The following is an 18,708-nucleotide window of genomic DNA, read 5'->3' on the forward strand; positions in this document are numbered from 1 at the left end:
CAGTAAGGGGGAAAACTGCATAAGGAAGTTTTTAGTAAGCCACCTCGTAGGACAAAATTGGGGCACATAGGGTTTTACTGATACTAAGATCTGCCTCGGCCAACACCACATTAAACATTGGGGAAACTTGCAACACAACTGCCATATTTCACATAAAAAATAAGTGATTACTACCACATAAAAGAAAAAAGTGGTATACCCCTTTTCAATTTGACCTCAAATTGAGAAAGGGTATAGTTCTCCAACATGGAGTGAAATACCATTTGACTTGAGATTCAGAACCCAAGAAGGGTCAAACAGTACCAGTCGTGTCATTACTCGGTGTGTCTGGCTGAACCTTGGTCACCAGAAAAGAGGAGGGGTCAGCTGTCAGTCCTGCCAAAAAGTGAAATCCATCCCCAGGCCAGAGCCAAAAGAAATAAACTGCCCAAATGGAAGCCTCTGATTCACCTTGGGAAGGGTAAGACCACTTTCTCCACTCTGAAATGAGGGAAAAATTTTCCCTGGAACAAAGGAACTAAGCATTCAGCTTCAGCATCCCCCATTTCCTATTGAGCAAGTGACTTAATAAATAAAGACCAAAGTGATTCAAGCCCCACAGCAAGGAGCTGGGGCATAAGGCACTTCACGACTAGGTACCACCGAAGCAGCCGAGGTGCCTGGTCCTAAAAACCAAGATTCACAAGACGGCTGGACCAGAATTACCATATAGTTCTTTAAAAATAGCTGTGTCAATGAAGAATCAGCCTCAGCTGTGAACTGAGACCTCCAGTAATGATACTGCAGTGCACAAGCCCTCAATTTAGCAGCAGCCTAATATGCAGATTGCTTATGCTAGGACAGTCTTAGCTGAGAAAGAGTACAGGTAGTATGAAATGAACTCGGCCTCCGCTAGGTGATGGAGATATTTGAACTGTATCTGCACTCTAATTGGGAAGAGATCTTTCACACTTAAAATGTGTTGCTTACAAAGTTTTGGAGCTTGGAAAGTATCAGAGGAAAGATTCATTTTTTAAAAGCTATAATGGTATTAGGTTTGATTTAAGGGTTATTGGATCGAGATGTAGAAAAAAGAATTGTACACGCTACATCCAAGTGCAGTTGTATATCTTACATTTTCATTGACTCTAGCCCATTCAATGTTTGTGGATTTCTAAGATTGAATGGATGAGTTATGTAAGAGATGAATTTTTTGGGTTGGAGTAGAGATTGAGTTCCATTTAGATAATAGTTTCCATTAATTATTTTTTTTCCATAACCCAAAGGTACTCAAATGACATCTCAATCAGCCCTATTGCAGTCATATGATCTGGTTTGTAAAAACTTGCAAAAGCTTATTACAAGCAATCAGTAATTGGTTTGTTAATGAAGTCATGTATCAGCTTCCCCATTTTGGCATGTGCACAGTCTAGTTAGAAACCTATCACTATAAAATGTCCTAGCATGAGAATTTATATAAAGTATTGAGTAAAAGAATTTGTTTCTTGTAATTTGAAATAGTCAACATTGAAGTCATTAAGGATATTTCTAATTGTTTATAATAGTATTTTCTTTTTTACAGGGAGGCACTGCTGAAAAATGTGCACAGTGCAAACGTACTGTGTATGCAATGGAAAAGTTGGAGGTAGCAGGCCGTTTGATGCACAAAACGTGTTTCAGATGTTGCAAGTGTAACTCTCCACTCAAGTGAGGATTAAAGATATTTTTGTAATTTTCACGTATATGTATACACTAATTTGTGTTGAGTGTAATCAATTACCCGAGTGTAACGACTACAATTACTTAAATGTAGCTACAAGACGAATAGACCCAGTGAAGAGCAGGGGTGCCATAGGCACAATCAGAAAACATTGTATAAACATCAGAGATCCAAGGTTGTTCAACATCCTCCCAGCGAGTGTAAGAAACATTGGCGGAACAGCTGTAAATGTAAAGCTACACATGTGGTGTCCTGGCTTCCTAGTACTCTGTCATATGATGCTTTGAAACTGCTGATAATTTTGGCATCCACCACCTTCTCACTTAACTTATTCCAACCATCTACTACACTGCTTGCAAATGAGAACTTTCTATAAAAAAAAAAAATTCGGTACCTTTGTCATTAGTTTGAATCTATGACCTCTTGTTCTTTAACCACTGTGATGTACCGAGTTTATTGTATTCACCTAGTTGTGTTTGCGGGGGTTGAGCTTTGCTCTTTCGGCCCGCCTCTCGACTGTCAATCAACTGTTTACTAACTACTAATTTTTTTTTTTTTCTCTCCTCTCCACACCACACACACACACCAGGAAGCAGCCCATGACATCTTACTAACTCCCAGGTACCTATTTACTGCTAGGTAACAGGGGCATTCAGGGTGAAAGAAACTTTGCCCATTTGTTTCTGCCTGGTGTGGGAATCGAACCCACACCACAGAATTACGAGTCCTGCTCGCTATCCACCAGGCTACCAGCCCTCTAGAATTGTGAAATTCCCCCGGTGCGCATGAAATAAAATGTTCCCAAAAAATTCTTCGTAAAATTATAAATTCCCTTCCCTGAACATGTCTATGTAAAAATAAATACCAAAATTCCACTTACTTTGGCTGTGGGGACGTGGACAAGGTACACTGTGACGTCATCAGGGGCTGGTCACCCATACATGACACGCCCAGACACGGTCGCCATTCAAGCACTGGATGTTGCCACAAATATATTTTCAATTATTTGTTCTGTGTGTTTCCAATGCAGTTTTATTTGTTTTGTTTTTTTATCGAATATGATGCATATTTGTGTCCTTTACAATATGTATACAATAGAACGTTCATAATGTTCCCTGGAACTGTGATACATGTGTCAGTAATGTGTCCACAATAAATGTTTATTGTCGCAATATTACTTGTTAAAAATTCACTAAAATTACAATATGTACAGTTTCATGCACTATTTACACAGTAACACACTATATTACACACTCAGTACTTCGGAAGTGAGTAATAATCATCGAAGTAGTCCATGGTACACAACGCGACTTCGCTCTCGTTGCACCAGGTACAGGTAGATTTTTCGCTTCCTGTTTCTTCGTTCTGTGTGCTTGCAAATAACGCACTCACGTACACCCTTGGCTTTAGTACTTGTAGGTTGTATGTAGCCAAGCTTGTAAAGCATAAGGTGGTATTGAAAAGATTATAGGAAAAGATCAATTTGTAAAGTAGTCTTGAAAAAGATCGCTTTGTAAGGTCCCACACAGGAAGAGATTCAGCCAGCCTCAAAGAGAGTTCGTCAGCCTGGAAGAGATTCAGCTATTCTTGAAAATATCTATGGAAAACACCACCATGGAAGCCACTAATGCTGTTCATCTATGCTACTTGTATCAGATGCATCATCACTGAACGCAGAAAACGATTCATCTATGTATCGTCTATATAAATTGGAGATAGCATTGGTGGTCATGGGTGGCACTCGGAGCTATGACTGGATACGCTCGCTGTATCGTCCTCATAGGTACTGTATCACTTGCATCTGACCTTTGTGTTAAGTCCTTATTGCACCTAGCTTCACCAATATTATGATCCTTATGTTTTTCAAACAATAAGGTTTGAATTTCACCGACAGAGCGCCATCTTTCAACTCCGCGTCGGACAGGTGTTTGGGGGCCAGAGGCTCGTGCGCCACTCATGGTTGCTCACTCAGTACTAATCCAGCCAGCAGCCCTAGGGCATTCTGGGAATTTTTTCAGATGGCTGCCTCTCACTGGAGGTCCTAAGAGTACATTTCGTACACAACCAACCGCGCGCACATTTAGAATGGGTACGAAAAAATCGGAGTTTTCTCGGTTGGCTCGGTTTCCCACTGATCGAGAATATTCGGTTGGCACAGTTCGGTGGTTAATGTGCAGGTTTCAAGAATTCCTTTTCTGTGGGGAGCCCCTACGGCTCCCTGGTGCTTATCGGGCTAATGTATGTTATATTAGACCGGGATATTAGCTAAGGAGTTCAGGCCTACCAGGGACCAGCGCCAGAACCTGGCCCCTTCAGAGAGGTTTCAGGGAGCAATGGCCCTGGAAAACCCCCTTTATGGTTGGGGTTTTCCTTATCTGCCATCGACCGGGGTGCATGTGTTTAGGGGCTTCCTTTCCTAAGCGCCCTGTGAGTACTGCCCCTGCGTGACAGGGTTATCTTCCCTGGGGCGTTCGGGAACCATTCCCGTAGAGGTTCTTGCTGCTCGGCATTTGCCTCACCCTTGGGGCCAGCTGGGGCTTGGGCCCTTGTTTGGCCCTGGGTCCCTGCGTGACAGGGTTATCTTCCCTGGGGCGTTCGGGAACCATTCCCGTAGAGGTTCTTGCTGTTCGGCATTTGCCTCGCCCTTGGGGCCAGCTGGGGCTTGGGCCCTTGTTTGGCCCTGGGTAGGGACTGGTTTTGTGCTGGTTAGGGCGTCAAGGTGTTGGGCGGCCTGCCACCTAAGCGGCGACTGGTTCCTGTTGCCTTTGGGGACGGTGTACTTTTGCGGGGTTTTTCTTTATTTATTTTCTTTGCCTGGTAGAGGTCTGCCTAGTGTGGCTATAGTTCCACTGGTAGTGTTTGGTGGCCCTCTGCTAGGGCCCCATGATTGTACACGTCGCAGGGGTTTTCAGTGTTGTCCTCTACCCCCCCCCTCTTTTTTTTTTAAGCGGTTAGAAACACCTTGCCTAGGCTTCCCGTAGTTGTTACCCTATGGGCCCTGGAAAACCCTGTCGGGGCTCGGTGGACCATTGAATGTGTCTTCCGGGTTCCGACCCGTCTTGTACGGGATTGTTGGTTGCTGTGCCCTTGTCTCCGGTGACAGGCGCCACATTTACGTCTGTCGTGTTGCCTGTTGGGTCAATGACACCTTGACCCGGAGTCTTGCGAGATATATTCTCTGCTTGTTCTCCAGTACTCTCCTTCAGAACTGCAGAAGGCCCCTGGGGCCTTCTGCAATTCTGACAATTTGACTGTTTTCTTTTGGGGGGAGTTCTTTAGCTCTGTTTGGACATAGGTAGCAATTTTCACCAGGAGGTGGTTTGTATTGTTTTGCCTACCTTTCTTTGGGTATACCCTGGTCGATGGCAGACATGACATACTCCAAATGTAGAGTGCTCATATGGGAGCCGGTCGGCCGAGCGGACAGCACACTGGACTTGTGATCCTGTGGGCCTGGGTTCGATCCCAGGCGCAGGCGAGAAACAATGGGCAGAGTTTCTTTCACCCTATGCCCCTGTTACCTAGCAGTAAAATAGGTACCTGGGTGTTAGTCAGTTGTCACAGGCTGCTTCCTGGGGGTGGAGGCCTGGTCGAGGACCGGGCCGCGGGGACACTAAAGCCCCGAAATCATCTTAAGATAATCTCAAGAAGGCTATTGCTCCCTGCGCCTCTCTGAGGGGGGCCAGGCTTTGGCTCGTGGTCCCCAGAAAGGCACAAGAATTTCCGTAACCGATGATCCCAAAGTAATACAGTGGAACCTCTGTTCTTGTATGTCCCTGTTCTTATATTTTTCGGTACTCGTACTCAATTTCTCCAAAAAATTTAATTCGGTTCTCCTTGTTTGCCTCGGTGTTCAGAGTTTGTTCATACACATACGGATCCACTGCGAGCATGGCGCTTCAGTTTACCAGTATCTCCCGCCTAGTGATGATTGTGCTTAAATTCTTTGTGAAGAATTTCGTTGTTCTTGTGTTTTTTTGGTTTCAGAACATAAGACAAGGAGAAAGCCTGCCTCAGAGCAGTGCGTGCCCCCCATGCAGGAGACTTCCTTCTGGCAGTACCCATGTCAGCAATGGGAACGCGCCTAGATCCAGAATCCCTTCGTGTAGCAGTGGCCCTCTGCCTTGGTGCCCCAAGTCACACTGAATACAAGTGTTCTTGCAACAGGATGGAAGCAGACCAATATGGACTGCATGGGTTGCATTGCAGAAGCACAAAGGGCAGGCTTGCAAGACACAACAAGGTCAATGACATCATCAAGAGAAGCCTCGTCTCAGCTCGGTGCCCAGTGGAGAGAGAACCTCGCCTCCTAGGGGCCCACCACCCGAATGACCCCACACTTCGCCCTGATGGTATCACTATATACCTCTGGAAAATGGGCAAACTGTTGGTGTGGGACTACACATATGTATCCACCCTGGCTGACACCTATGTACACTTTGGTGCTGATCAAGCAGGTGGGGCGGCCAACCACAGGGAAACAGCAAAATCACTCGGGTACAGGCGACTGGAAGGTCAATACCTCTTTGTTCCCATAGCATCTGAGATGCATGGCCCCTGGGGCAAGAGTGCCTTGGGATTTCTCAAGGAATTGGGCTCCAAGCTCATTGAAGTCACCAAAGACCCAAGGGCTTCTAGTTTTTTGTTTCAGCACCTCAGTGTGGCGATCCAGCAGGGAAATGCCTGCTGCATCCTCGATTCCTGTCTGGAAGTGGAGGAGCTTCAAGAGATCCATAACCTTTAGGCATTTTTTGTATCAACCAATGTATATCTTGTAACCTTTAAATACACAATAAAGCAAAAAAAAAAAAAAAAAAAAGTTCTTATTATATATCATGCCATGAGCTCCACGAAAGTCAGTGGAATCCATGTGTGTTTTACCGTGGTGTCCCGTCTTCCCGGCACTCTGTCATAGGACGTGTTGAAATTACTGACGGTTTTGGCCATCTTCTCATCTAACTTGTTCCAACCGTCTACCACTTTGTTTGCGAAAGTGAATTTTCTTGTATTTCTTCGGCAGCTTTGTTTATTTAGTTTAAATCTATGACCTCTTGTTCTTGCGGTCTTAGAAATTCTCCTCCAATGAATTTTGTCGATTCCTGTTACTATTTTGTATGTAGTGATTATATAACTTCTTTTTCTTATATCTTCAGCTTTGGCATATTTAATGCCTCTAACCACTCTTCGTAACTCATCTTTCAGTTCAGAGAACCATTTAGTTGCATGTTTTTGCACCTTTTCCAGTTTGTTGATGTGCTTTTTAAGATAAAATAATAAAAATAATAAATAATTATAATAATAATAATTCATTATGTCAGGGGACATGCAGCCAGAGTGTAGTCATACACGTTAGGCTTATGTTGATGTCCCTCCTCCTCCCAGGACAAATTACTGACCCCGCCCAGGATGCAACCCCACAACAAGCTGACAATCTCCTGAGTACCTACTTATTACTAGGTGAACAGGCACATTAGGTGATAGGAAATGTGCCCAACCATTTCTGTCCCTCTCGGGATTCAAACCCGGAATTCTTAATTGGGCATCGAGACGAACCCGCCTATACCCAATATATTGTGATATAGGGCACATCATGAGCTGTACATATCATATGGTTTTTCTTGTTCTTTTTAAAATTTTATGCTATATAAAATGTTCATAGCTTACAATATTGTGTAGTCAGTTAAAGTTATTTAAACTTTTATCATTACAGTATGAACATCTAAGACATTCCACGATATAAACTCAAGCCTTATAATGTCTATTTTTGTCTGCAGTGTTGGAAGGTTCTCTGTTGGTGGCGGCGATTTGTACTGCTTAACACATTACAAACAGGCATTCAGAGAGAAAGGAACATATGACGTTTTTACCCCAGACAACCCATGCAAAGGAAAATGGCAACCGAAGGCTCAAGAATAGTCACTGGTATTCACATAGTTTTAAGGGGCCAGGTAAGGGAAACTGAGTATGTCACTTACTATGTTTGGAGATCGTATTAATGATGCTGAAATCATTGAATAAAGAACTAAATAGTAATTTTTAATTATGTATAAAAATATATATATATGAGTATGCCAGGCAATTCAGATTGTTGATGAAGACATATATATTAAGAGTGTATACTATACTTAACACTTTGACGCGTTAACGACTGAACCTCTCGTCCCTCATTTTTCTCCCGATTCCTCTCCGACGACACGGCACTGAGTCACTCATTAAAATATTTGTTAAAAATTTAAATTTTATCAGATCAATCTGATAGTGGTTTTAAAATGAGCGCCTTTAGATTGTGCACAATTTAACACCCATATGTCACTTGAGCAGGACATATATTTTTCCCTTGAATGCACCTCAAGAGGCATTTGAAAAAAATATTTCTATAAAATCCAATTTTTATCCGATCGACTTGGGGATAATTTAAGCATGTTTGCCATTAAATTTTCGTTTTCTCTAATAGTCACATAGCCTATTTCGGAGAACGGAGTTCGCTTGTATCTTCGTGGTAAAACTATTGTAAAATGTTGACCCGACGAGTGTAATCGACGAAGTTTCTTTATTTGGTGCCGGTCAAACGCATCCTTGTGTGACATTTTATACATATGTTCTTCTAGAATATTCTATTGCGAACATATTGGTACAAAATTTAAGTACGTACATCGAAAATTAAGGTCAGGACAGTGAAAAGAATATACACTTTTCAAAAGATGTTTCGCCCATCTGCCGTCGGGTGTGCCCTAAGAAGTAACACTTCAACCACTTCCCACACTCTTGCGGGTGGGCCGCGATCATGATTCTACATTTATATGCATATGTCCGTGAAGAGAATTTTATTGCGGCCACAGTGATACCAAAATTAACGATGTAGCACAATTCTGGGATTGACAAACATGAAAAGATCATAAACATTTCAGCGTGGTTTGGCGCTCACTGCTAACGATTGCCATAGTTTTTTATTTGGTGCGGGTCTCATGTCGGGTTTGGTAAAATTTTACTTATAGATTCCTGTAGAGCATTCTCTTGCGAACAAATTGATACCAAATTTAAATACATACATGGAATATTAAGGTGAGCAGACCGAAAAGATTATAAACATTTTAGTGTCGTCGCACGGTCACCCGAAACGAATGGCGTACTCACCTGATAGTATACAGTTAACTCCCCTGCGCGTTAAAGTGTTAAGTATACTAAGTTCATTTCATTTAGAGTAACATGGCTCTCAGGAAATGGATTCATTAAGATGTTATAGGATGTGCTTGGAGACTTCCTATAAAATCTATACTGTGATCAATTTTTTATGTATAAAGTAATATATATATATATATATATATATATATATATATATATATATATATATATATATATATATATATATATATATATATATATATATATATATATATATATATATATATATATATATATATATATATATATATATATATATATATATATATATATATATATATTATTAGATACATATACTGTACATATATATTTTACTAATTATAACAATTATATTTTTAAATTCTGTCTTAAACACAAAATAGATAATAATACAGTACATCTTTCACAGTTTCTGTCTACCCAAAAATACGGGTATTTCCGCTATGAAGACTTTAATTTAAATTGTAACCGAGTAATAATACTTTATAAGTAAAATATGAATCAGTACATAAAACATGTATTATTTAATTTAAATGATAAAATAATGGTAACAAAAATCTTGTTGCATCATAAAGCAATAAGAGAAATACAATAGTTTAAAAAGTGGTGGACATGGATGTGAGTTGGTATTGAATGTTGTAATGGCACTAAGTGTATACTTCGTGGCAAACTTTGATCTTTAACTTTGTGTCATCATATATAATATTTATTGTTTTTGAAACGGCTTGACTATAATGTAATTTTCCTAACTCCATCTTTATTATGTGATTTTATTTGCCATTTTGACTAAGAATGTTTTGCATAACTGGTAAAGTGGTCTGAATGTTTATGACATTGAAAGTGTGTGTATTCTAGAACTTTAACTGAAGTATTCTAGTCTTCTAGAATTTTTACTCTACATGTGAAATGCTTTTAACGTATAATATTTGCCGAGTGCATTTGATTTGGTGTTTAATTAATTTATAGTTAATGGCACTGTGTGAAAGGCACCGAGTTATGGATGTTATATCTAATATGTATAAACATCCTGTGCCTACAGGATTAACACCTACCAAAACTATAGTTCCTGCTTTCTGACCAAGAATAAAAATTTGTGTTTGTTTTACATGAAGTTTTTCTTTGTGACATTTGGACATAATAATGAAAACTAATTGTGACCTCTAATTGTACCATTTTGCCATTGAAAATTTGTACAGTGCTCTGAAAGGAAAATGTTTTCTACTCTGATATGCAGTTTGTGATGCTTGCTACACCTGCAAATATTACATTGGTAAATGTAATGTGTTACAAAATACATGTAATCATGTATCTGTATGCACAGATAAATTGTATTATTGGCATAAAACTTCCAGATAATCAATAACGTATATTGTGATATTTTCAAATTCTATTTCTTTGATATTGTATACAACCCTGAGAATACTGCAGTGGTGGAATGTATTTTCTTGAGGAAAAAGAAAATACAGTACAGTAAAAATTTACATAGTAGTGTTTTATATGCAATCATATCTAAATATTTTAAAAAGATTGACAAGTTTGTGTTATTAATTACATTTAGAATATTAAATAATACCATGTTATATTTCCAAACAAATAAAAGATTTCTACTGGCCCTAAATTTTTCTTGCCTGCTTATGTAGAGAATGTTCCATCATGGTTCGAGACTTGCCGGCAGACCATGGCGACGGATGGTGGTTCACGCAGCGTTTCTCCCGTGGACATTTCCAATCCCTTTGAGGGTTTTCAGGACCCGTTGCCCCTTGGCACGCATTCCGGTCATGACGTTCTTCCGGTCTTGGAGGGGGATCCCAAGGGTGTTTTTCTGGACAGTACACATCATAGTAAAGCTGATTGATTGGAGGCGAAATGTTGCCTGCATCCTGCGGTGCCCTGACACCCCCCCCCGCCCCCCCCCCCCCCCCCCCCCCCCCCCCCCCCCGCAACCTCTGTCTCCACGCCCTCCACTCCCTCCCTCCCGGTCGGACGAGTTCTCCTGGCCTACATATGTTCATCATCCCCTTTGATGCTGATACGCCCGCTGATCGGAGTGTTTTTGGAAATAGTAGGGCAGGCAGTCTTCTCTATCAAGCCATTCCCAAGTTCTTTAAGATCCAGGTGCACGATTTCACGCCAAATAAACACAGGAACTTGATTGCCGTGGATCACACTTCCTCCGGGGACTTGATGCTTTCGGACGTTACTGATATCTGTGGTTACGCGGTCCATTGTTACACGCCTCTGGGTGACTATTTGGTACGGTATGTGGCCCGGCATGTTGTTAACGTTAGTGCGGACAACATCAAGGCGCAACTGCAGGATGCTGACTGTTATAAACTTGCATGCTGCTATGGGAGATCTAGTATTATGGAGCAGGGTCAGCAGTTAGAATCAAGGTGTAACAGGGTAGTGACACAATTAGGCCCGGCCCCCAAGGAACATAGGAACATGGGAGTCCTTACCTATCAGTGACTGCGTTGAAATTGCTCCATGCAAATGGGTCACATCAGATGTGAGAGTTCTGTTTAGCCTACTGGGGACCCAGAGTCAAAACCTTGCCACCCCTTTCATCCCTCACAGACGCACAAAGAGCAAGTGACAATTTGCCACCACACTGGGAAGGCATCCAGAAAGTCAGTGAAGCTTTATAAACAACTAGAGGGATAACAATGATCTAATCCTTGACAAACAACTTTGTGAACGATTCACACAGAATGAAAAACATTGAAGATTAAGTATGAAACTTATAGTACCAAATGCCACTACCAGGTAGCCCAGCTTCTGCACGCAGCCATTTTCCTTACTCAGTTCATTCGCCGATGTCCATTTGGACAGTGGTGTTCTGGGTCTTTTAGATGTGGCAAGCCCTTCTGCTTCAAGCTAAGTGCTGGTCATCTTTGGATTTGTTCCTGCAGGGGCCATTTACTTTGTACTCTGTTCTATATTTTAGTTTTTGCAAATATACAATGCTGCCAACCATGAATACCAAACTCACATATAGCCAGGGTGTGCTGTAAAAAGATTGTACAATCAGAAAAAAACACCTTTTGTTGCATACAACTTTCTTGTTAATAAGGTTCTGTTCAAGTGGGAGTCAACTTTAATAAGAGTTTGATGAATCTGGATTACATATAGCTTGGTAAACTGTATAAACTCGCTCTACACTTCCACTGGGGACTACAAGTCTCATTTTGATTAAATTTTTCTTTTGGCTACTTAAATGTGCGTACATACTACCTCAAGTGATATGCATGATCTATGACTAAATTACAATTCTGCCATAAAATAGTACTTAGCTGCTATTGTTCCATAATTATTATACATATTACCTCGTCAGTCAAATGACGATGCAGGTATCTGAAAGCCAAAGGCCATGTACATTACTACTAAATGCTTCATATCACTAAACTCTCCAAATTCATATCTATATAAATAGTCTAGTTTTCTATAACCAATACTACTATGAGCTGGCTATGAGCACATCTAGTGTGCTGGAAAACATTTATACTGTATTCTTTACATTAATTTTTTCATGTTCTTATATACAACCTCTATATAAGCAGGATTGCATGTATACAGATAACAACATTTGTATACAACTTGATTAAATGAAATACATATGAATATTACAAAATAAGTAAGATGCTTTTTTGAAATTTTCCCAAAAATCATTTGCATAATATTCTCACCTTTTACTTCACTATGAAACTGATCATTTCATTAACATATGCTAAATATTAAATTCTCAATATGTACAAAATAAATTTACATATGTCAATGACACAAAGACAGCTTGAGGAATATTAAAGACAAATCACCCATCTTAAAGCACTCATACGTTCATAAGTGACTAAATATTGTAAACAAATTCAAAACTGCAAATAAAACAAATATTTAAGTTAAATTTAGGATAATTATAGGACAATAAATGTGTGCCATTTGAGAAGGGCCAAATGCTAAGTTATTCCTGGCATATCACGGTTGAAGGGAACAACCTATGTATCTTGATACCATTTCTATATCTCACACCAGGCAACAATGTGGTGATATTATAGAATTCAAATACTGTACATAAGTAGCTTCAGGCAGGACATTCCAAAACTGAGTAAAAATCTAAAATACATATAATTTTACTATATTCTTGGTCAAATTTTGAGGTTTGGCAATTGATTATATATAATGTATCAAATTTTACTATATTGAAATAAGGACATGCCAAACTTTAATAAAAATCTAAAATACAAATAATTTTACTATATTCTTGGGCAAATTTTTGGGTTTGGCAATTGACTATACACAATACATCAGATTTTACTGTGATGAAAAAATACTTTGACTAGTCTAATCCATATGTGGTATCAAGTGTTAAGCACACAGTAATATTAATTGACATTACAACAGAATAGTGTACACATTTAGTGCAATATAAATTATATTCTACACTGACAGGCTACACAAGAGAAGTGATGATTAAAGCCATTCTCTGGAATACTTGCAAGACAAGTGCCAAGAGACATCACTTCTTAGCCTGAAAGTAAACTTGCTGGTCATTTTCAGATCTGCCGGTGGTACTTGTGGGGGTAATTACTGCCTACACACAGGGACAGATACCTAGACAGGACTTGCAGCAAAGGCTTAAAAGACTAAGCATGGAGTTACCCACTTCCTAATTCTGCAGTGGACCGTATTCTCAGTGCTCTAAAAAGGTCAGAGGGAGAATTAATGATGACCATCAGTTGAGGATGGAATATGTGTTATTTTGAGTTGTGTAATCTATGCAATTCTATGCAATTTAAATAGTTAAGTTTTGATAAAAAAAAATCACTTTTGAGACAAAATCTATTCTCATATTTTATCTAATAAAGACAACATCACACATATTCACTCCAGTCTACAAATTTAATAACCCATAATAAATGAGAAAAACATTTCAAAAGACAAAATACAAGAGTTAAAGCAAACAATATATAAGTTAGCAAACAAGAAGACTATTATTTTTTATCAGAGCATTAAGTGTTAACTTAATCAGTATATTAATCATATAATTGCATAAGAATTCTACATATTATATATACAGTATTAATGTATATAAAGCTACTGTATATTGATTGATTGATTTATTTATTTATTTTTTTATTTATATACAAGAAGGTACATTGGGGATTAAGAGAGAACATAGAAATGAAGTTGATTTTACATTCTTGTAAAGCCACTAGCATGCATAGCATTTCGGGCAACTATGTTTGGCAATAAACCAAACATAAAATTTCCTGTGATTATTAACTACTGAAATCCTATCTTATTTTTCCTGCTTATTGTAAGCTCTTACTATGTCAGGTTTGTTTTGTTTTACAAACGACTGGCCATTTTCTTTCAAGAAAACAATGAGCTAGATTAAAAAGCAGCAGTGGGTACCACTGCTAATGCAGGTTCGAATCCTGGTCAGATCATAGATATAGTGATATATAGCGATATATAGCTTCAGGACCATTTAAGTTCTCTTTCACATTTGAAAGCTCAGTTTGACCTATGCATGCACCAGGATTTGATGAAAAACTGTGTCCAAAATGTACCACGAGAGTTGTCAGGGGATTGGTTGGTCATGGAGCTCATGTAGTGAGCTACAGGACCAGCCAATCCTTATAGGCAATTGCTGGTGAAGTGGTATTCATACTATAATTACCTAAGTGTAGTTACAGAATGAGTACATTCGGGGTGTCCCATCTTCCCAGCACTATTTTTCATACAATGCTTTAAAACATCTGTCGGCTTTGGCCTCCACCACCTTCTCACTAAAGTGTTCCGTCTACTACTCTGTTTGCAAAAGTGAATTTTTTAACTTCTTGTTTTTTGCATATTTGTTTCCTTAACTTGAATCATAGTTGCCAGTTTCAGGAATTCCTGTCAATTTTGTTAATTCTTGTTATTATTTTGTAAGTGGTGATCATATCACCTCTTTTTCTTCTAAGAGCTTTGGTGTATTTAACACCTCGAGCTCTAACCTTGTGGTACTTCGTAACTTATTTTTCAGTTATAAGAGCTATTTTGTAATATGCTATGCACCTTTCCTAGTTTATTGATGAGCTTCTTGAGATATCGGCGCCATATGACTGCTGCATATTCCAATTTTGCTCTCACAAAAGTCATGAACAGTTTCTTTAGTATTCCACTAGCCATGTAATTAAAAAGTGATTCTACAGTTGGAAAGTGCAGTATATACTCCTCACACAATGTCTTTTATGTGTTCCTCTGGTGACAGTCTACTATACAGAACCACCCCTAGATCTTTTTCTTTGTTAGAGTTATTTAATTCCTTTCCATGTAATTTGTATGTTGTGTGGTGCATTTTCAACAATTCCACATTCCATAATATGGTATTTATTAACATTAAATTCCATTTACAACATGTTGCTCCAAGAACTTATTTTATCAAAATGAATTTGAAGGGCATAACAATTGTCTAAGTTTCCTATCTTGCCTAGTAGCTTAGCATCATCAGCAAACATGTTCATATAATTCTGTATTCCTTCTGGTAGATTGTTTATGTAGACGATGAACATTACTGGTGCAAAAACTGAACCTTGTGGTATTCCAGTAGTAACATTCCTCCAATCAGCTATACCGTATTGCCTCTGGTTACCGCTCTTGTGATGGGCTCTGTCAAAAAAGAATTTTAACAGAGTCCCATACAGTTGACTGGTTTATCTTTGTCCAGATAAACACAGTTAACCCAACCTTCTCTTACCTGTAGAAACTGTGGCTATAATAAAACCTAAGTAGATTTGATGCATAGGATCTTACTGTTCGAAAACCATACAGTCTATTTGGTATTATATCATTTCTCTAAAGTTGTTCTACCATTTAGTTTTAACTATTTTCCTTGTGTTTTAGCCACCATGCTTGTTAATGTAACTGATCTATATTTTAGAGGGTCTTCTCTGCTACAATTTTTATTAGACTGGAATTGTTTGCCTTTTCCATATATCTCAGATTCCTGTGCACAAGGATGTTTTCAATGTCAATTAAGGTGGAATGCTCAGCTCCATTGCATATTCTCTCAGAACCCAAGGTGACACTCCATCTGGTCCAACTCCTTTATTTCTTCTCAGCTCCTTGAGTAATTTTTCCACATTGTATTAAGGCACCTCTATGTACTCTATGGTGTTCTCTTGAATCCAGTATTGACAGAAAATCCCCAACCCTCATTCTCGTGGCCTGCTTAATGTGTTCGTGCATGAGTGTCTCCAGGATGAGGTTTATATATATATATATATATATGCGGAAAATCCACAGAGAAATATGAAATGAGGTGAACGTTTCGGCTTTGTTAAAGCCTTTGTCAACACCAGACTGACTCTAACCTAACCTAACCTAACCTATTCAGTCAGTCTGGTGTTGACAAAGGCTTTAACAAAGCTGAAACGTTCACCTCATTTCATATTTCTCTGTGGATTTTCCTCATAAAATGATCAGTGTTTTGTGATCGTCAATTGCATATATATATATATGTCGTACCTAGTAGCCTGAACGCACTTCTCGGCCTACTATGCAAGGCCCGATTTGCCTAATAAGCCAAGTTTTCCTGAATTAATATATTTTCTCTAATTTTTTTCTTATGAAATGATAAAGCTGCCCATTTCATTATGTATGAGGTAAATTTTTTTTTATTGGAGTTAAAATTAACGTAGATATATGACCGAACCTAACCAACCCTACCTAACCTAACCTAACCTATCTTTATAGGTTAGGTTAGGTTAGGTAGCCGAAAAAGTTAGGTTAGGTTAGGTTAGGTAGGTTAGGTAGTCGAAAAACAATTAATTCATGAAAACTTGGCTTATTAGGCAAATTGGGCCTTACATAGTAGGCCAAGTACTGCATTCTGGCTACTAGGTACAACATTATATATATATATATATATATATATATATATATATATATATATATATATATATATATATATATATATATATATATATATATATATATATATATATATATATATATATATATATATACTGTATATATAAATAACAAAAGAAAGGCTGTATGAACACGCAAGCCATCCTGGCCGGGACAAATACGAGTTCGCTTCAATTTACCAGTGTCTTCCGCCTAGTGATGATCATGCTTGAATATTGTATTTGGGAGGACAACAGGATGGATGGATGGTGAGGGGACTAGATGGATGGATAGATGGTGAGGGGACTGGATGGATGATGAGGGGACCAGATGGATGACAAGGGGGACTGAATGGTGAGGGGACTGGATGGATGGATGGATGGTAAGGGGACCTGATGGATGGATGGATGGTAAGGGGACCTGATGGATGGATGGATGGTAAGGGGACCTGATGGATGGATGGATGGATGGTAAGGGGACATGAGGGATGGATGGATGAATGGTAAGGGGACCTGATGGATGGATGGATGGATGGTAAGGGGACCTGATGGATGGATGGATGGTACGGGGACTGGATGGATGGATGGTGGGGGGAACTGGATGGATGGTGGTGGGAACTGGATGGATGGATGGTGGGAAGAATTGGAAGGATGGATGGGGGACGGTGGGGGGAGGGACTTGATGGTGGAAGAACTGGATGAATGGATGGTGGGGGGAACTGGATGGATGAATTATGGGGGGGGGGGGGATTGGAAAGATGGATTGTTTGGGTAACTGGATGGATGGGTGGTGGGGGGGGGGGGACTGGATGGTGGGTTACCTTACCTTGAGGTTACCTTGAGGTGCTTCCGGGGCTTAGCGTCCCCGCGGCCCGGTCGTCGACCAGGCCTCCTGGTTGCTGGACTGATCAACCAGGCTGTTGGACGCGGCTGCTCGCAGCCTGACGTATGAGTCACAGCCTGGTTGATCAGGTGTCCTTTGGAGGTGCTTATCCAGCACCACCAAACCACCAGCCCTAGAATCATGTAAGGAAAGAACACATGGAGGGCGAGTGAGTGGATGGATGAGTAGCAGGGCAGGCAGCAAAGAGACGATATTGCTGCATATATATATATATATATATATATATATATATATATATATATATATATATATATATATATATATATATATATATATATATATGACATATATGTTACGACATATATATATATATATATATATATATATGTCGTACCTAGTAGCCAGAACGCACTTCTCAGCCTACTATGCAAGGCCCGATTTGCCTAATAAGCCAAGTTTTCATGAATTGTTTTTCGACTCCCTAACCTACCTAACCTAACTTTTTCTGCTACCTAACCTAACCTAACCTAACCTAACCTATAAAGATAGGTTAGGTTAGGTTAGGTAGGGTTGGTTAGGTTCGGTCAAATATCTAGGTTAATTGTAACTCCAATAAAAATAAATTGACCTTATACATAATGAAATGGGTAGCTTTATAATTTATAAGAAAAAAATTAGAGAAAATATATTAATTAAGGAAAACTTGGCTTATTAGGCAAATCGGGCCTTGCATAGTAGGCTGAGAATTGCTTTCTGGCTACTAGGTACGACATACACATATATATATTATATACATATATATATATAGTATATATATATATATATATATATATATATATATATATATATATATATATATATATATATATATATATATATATATATATATATATATATATATATATATGCGAACAAGCCTGAATGGTCCCCAGGACATATGCAACTGAAAACTCACACCCACAGAAGTGCTTTTTTGTGTTCCTCACGTGTGCCCCAAAGAATGAGGTGATTTGGTAAAATGCTATGCCCAAGATAACTATCCGAGTGCCGGCGGTGGGGTGGTTCATATAGCCTCGGCTATCACCTCATTATGTCCGGTCGTGATGGTC

General features: G+C 39.2%; 2 protein-coding genes across 38 annotated transcripts in view; one reads left to right on the forward strand and one right to left on the reverse strand.

The window, feature by feature from the left end:
• The window catches only part of LOC123764937 (cilia- and flagella-associated protein 251), a 54,351-nt gene extending 43,879 nt beyond the window's left edge, over window positions 1–10,472 (forward strand). For 4 of the 7 annotated variants that reach the window (XM_045753159.2, XM_069333251.1, XM_045753158.2 and 1 more), the window contains 2 exons: window positions 1,562–1,686; window positions 7,474–10,472. In XM_045753159.2, coding sequence (XP_045609115.1) covers window positions 1,562–1,686; window positions 7,474–7,615 — 267 coding nt within the window. In that variant the 3' untranslated portion in view covers window positions 7,616–10,472. Of the gene's footprint in view, window positions 1–1,265; window positions 1,313–1,544; window positions 1,687–7,473 lie in introns of all 7 variants that reach the window. The other 3 variants (XR_011229934.1, XR_011229933.1, XR_006773648.2) reach the window with 3 other exon arrangements.
• Window positions 10,473–11,934: 1,462 nt separating this feature from the next.
• The window catches only part of LOC123764935 (microtubule-associated protein futsch), a 229,995-nt gene continuing 223,221 nt past the window's right edge, over window positions 11,935–18,708 (reverse strand). For all 31 annotated transcript variants that reach the window (XM_069333230.1, XM_069333222.1, XM_069333231.1 and 28 more), the window contains one exon: window positions 11,935–13,555. In XM_069333230.1, the coding sequence (XP_069189331.1) occupies window positions 13,548–13,555 (8 nt within the window). In that variant the 3' untranslated portion in view covers window positions 11,935–13,547. The remainder of the gene's footprint in view (window positions 13,556–18,708) is intronic.

The sequence above is a fragment of the Procambarus clarkii genome, chromosome 29 (genome assembly GCF_040958095.1).
Source record: "Procambarus clarkii isolate CNS0578487 chromosome 29, FALCON_Pclarkii_2.0, whole genome shotgun sequence".
Lineage (NCBI taxonomy): Eukaryota > Metazoa > Arthropoda > Malacostraca > Decapoda > Cambaridae > Procambarus > Procambarus clarkii.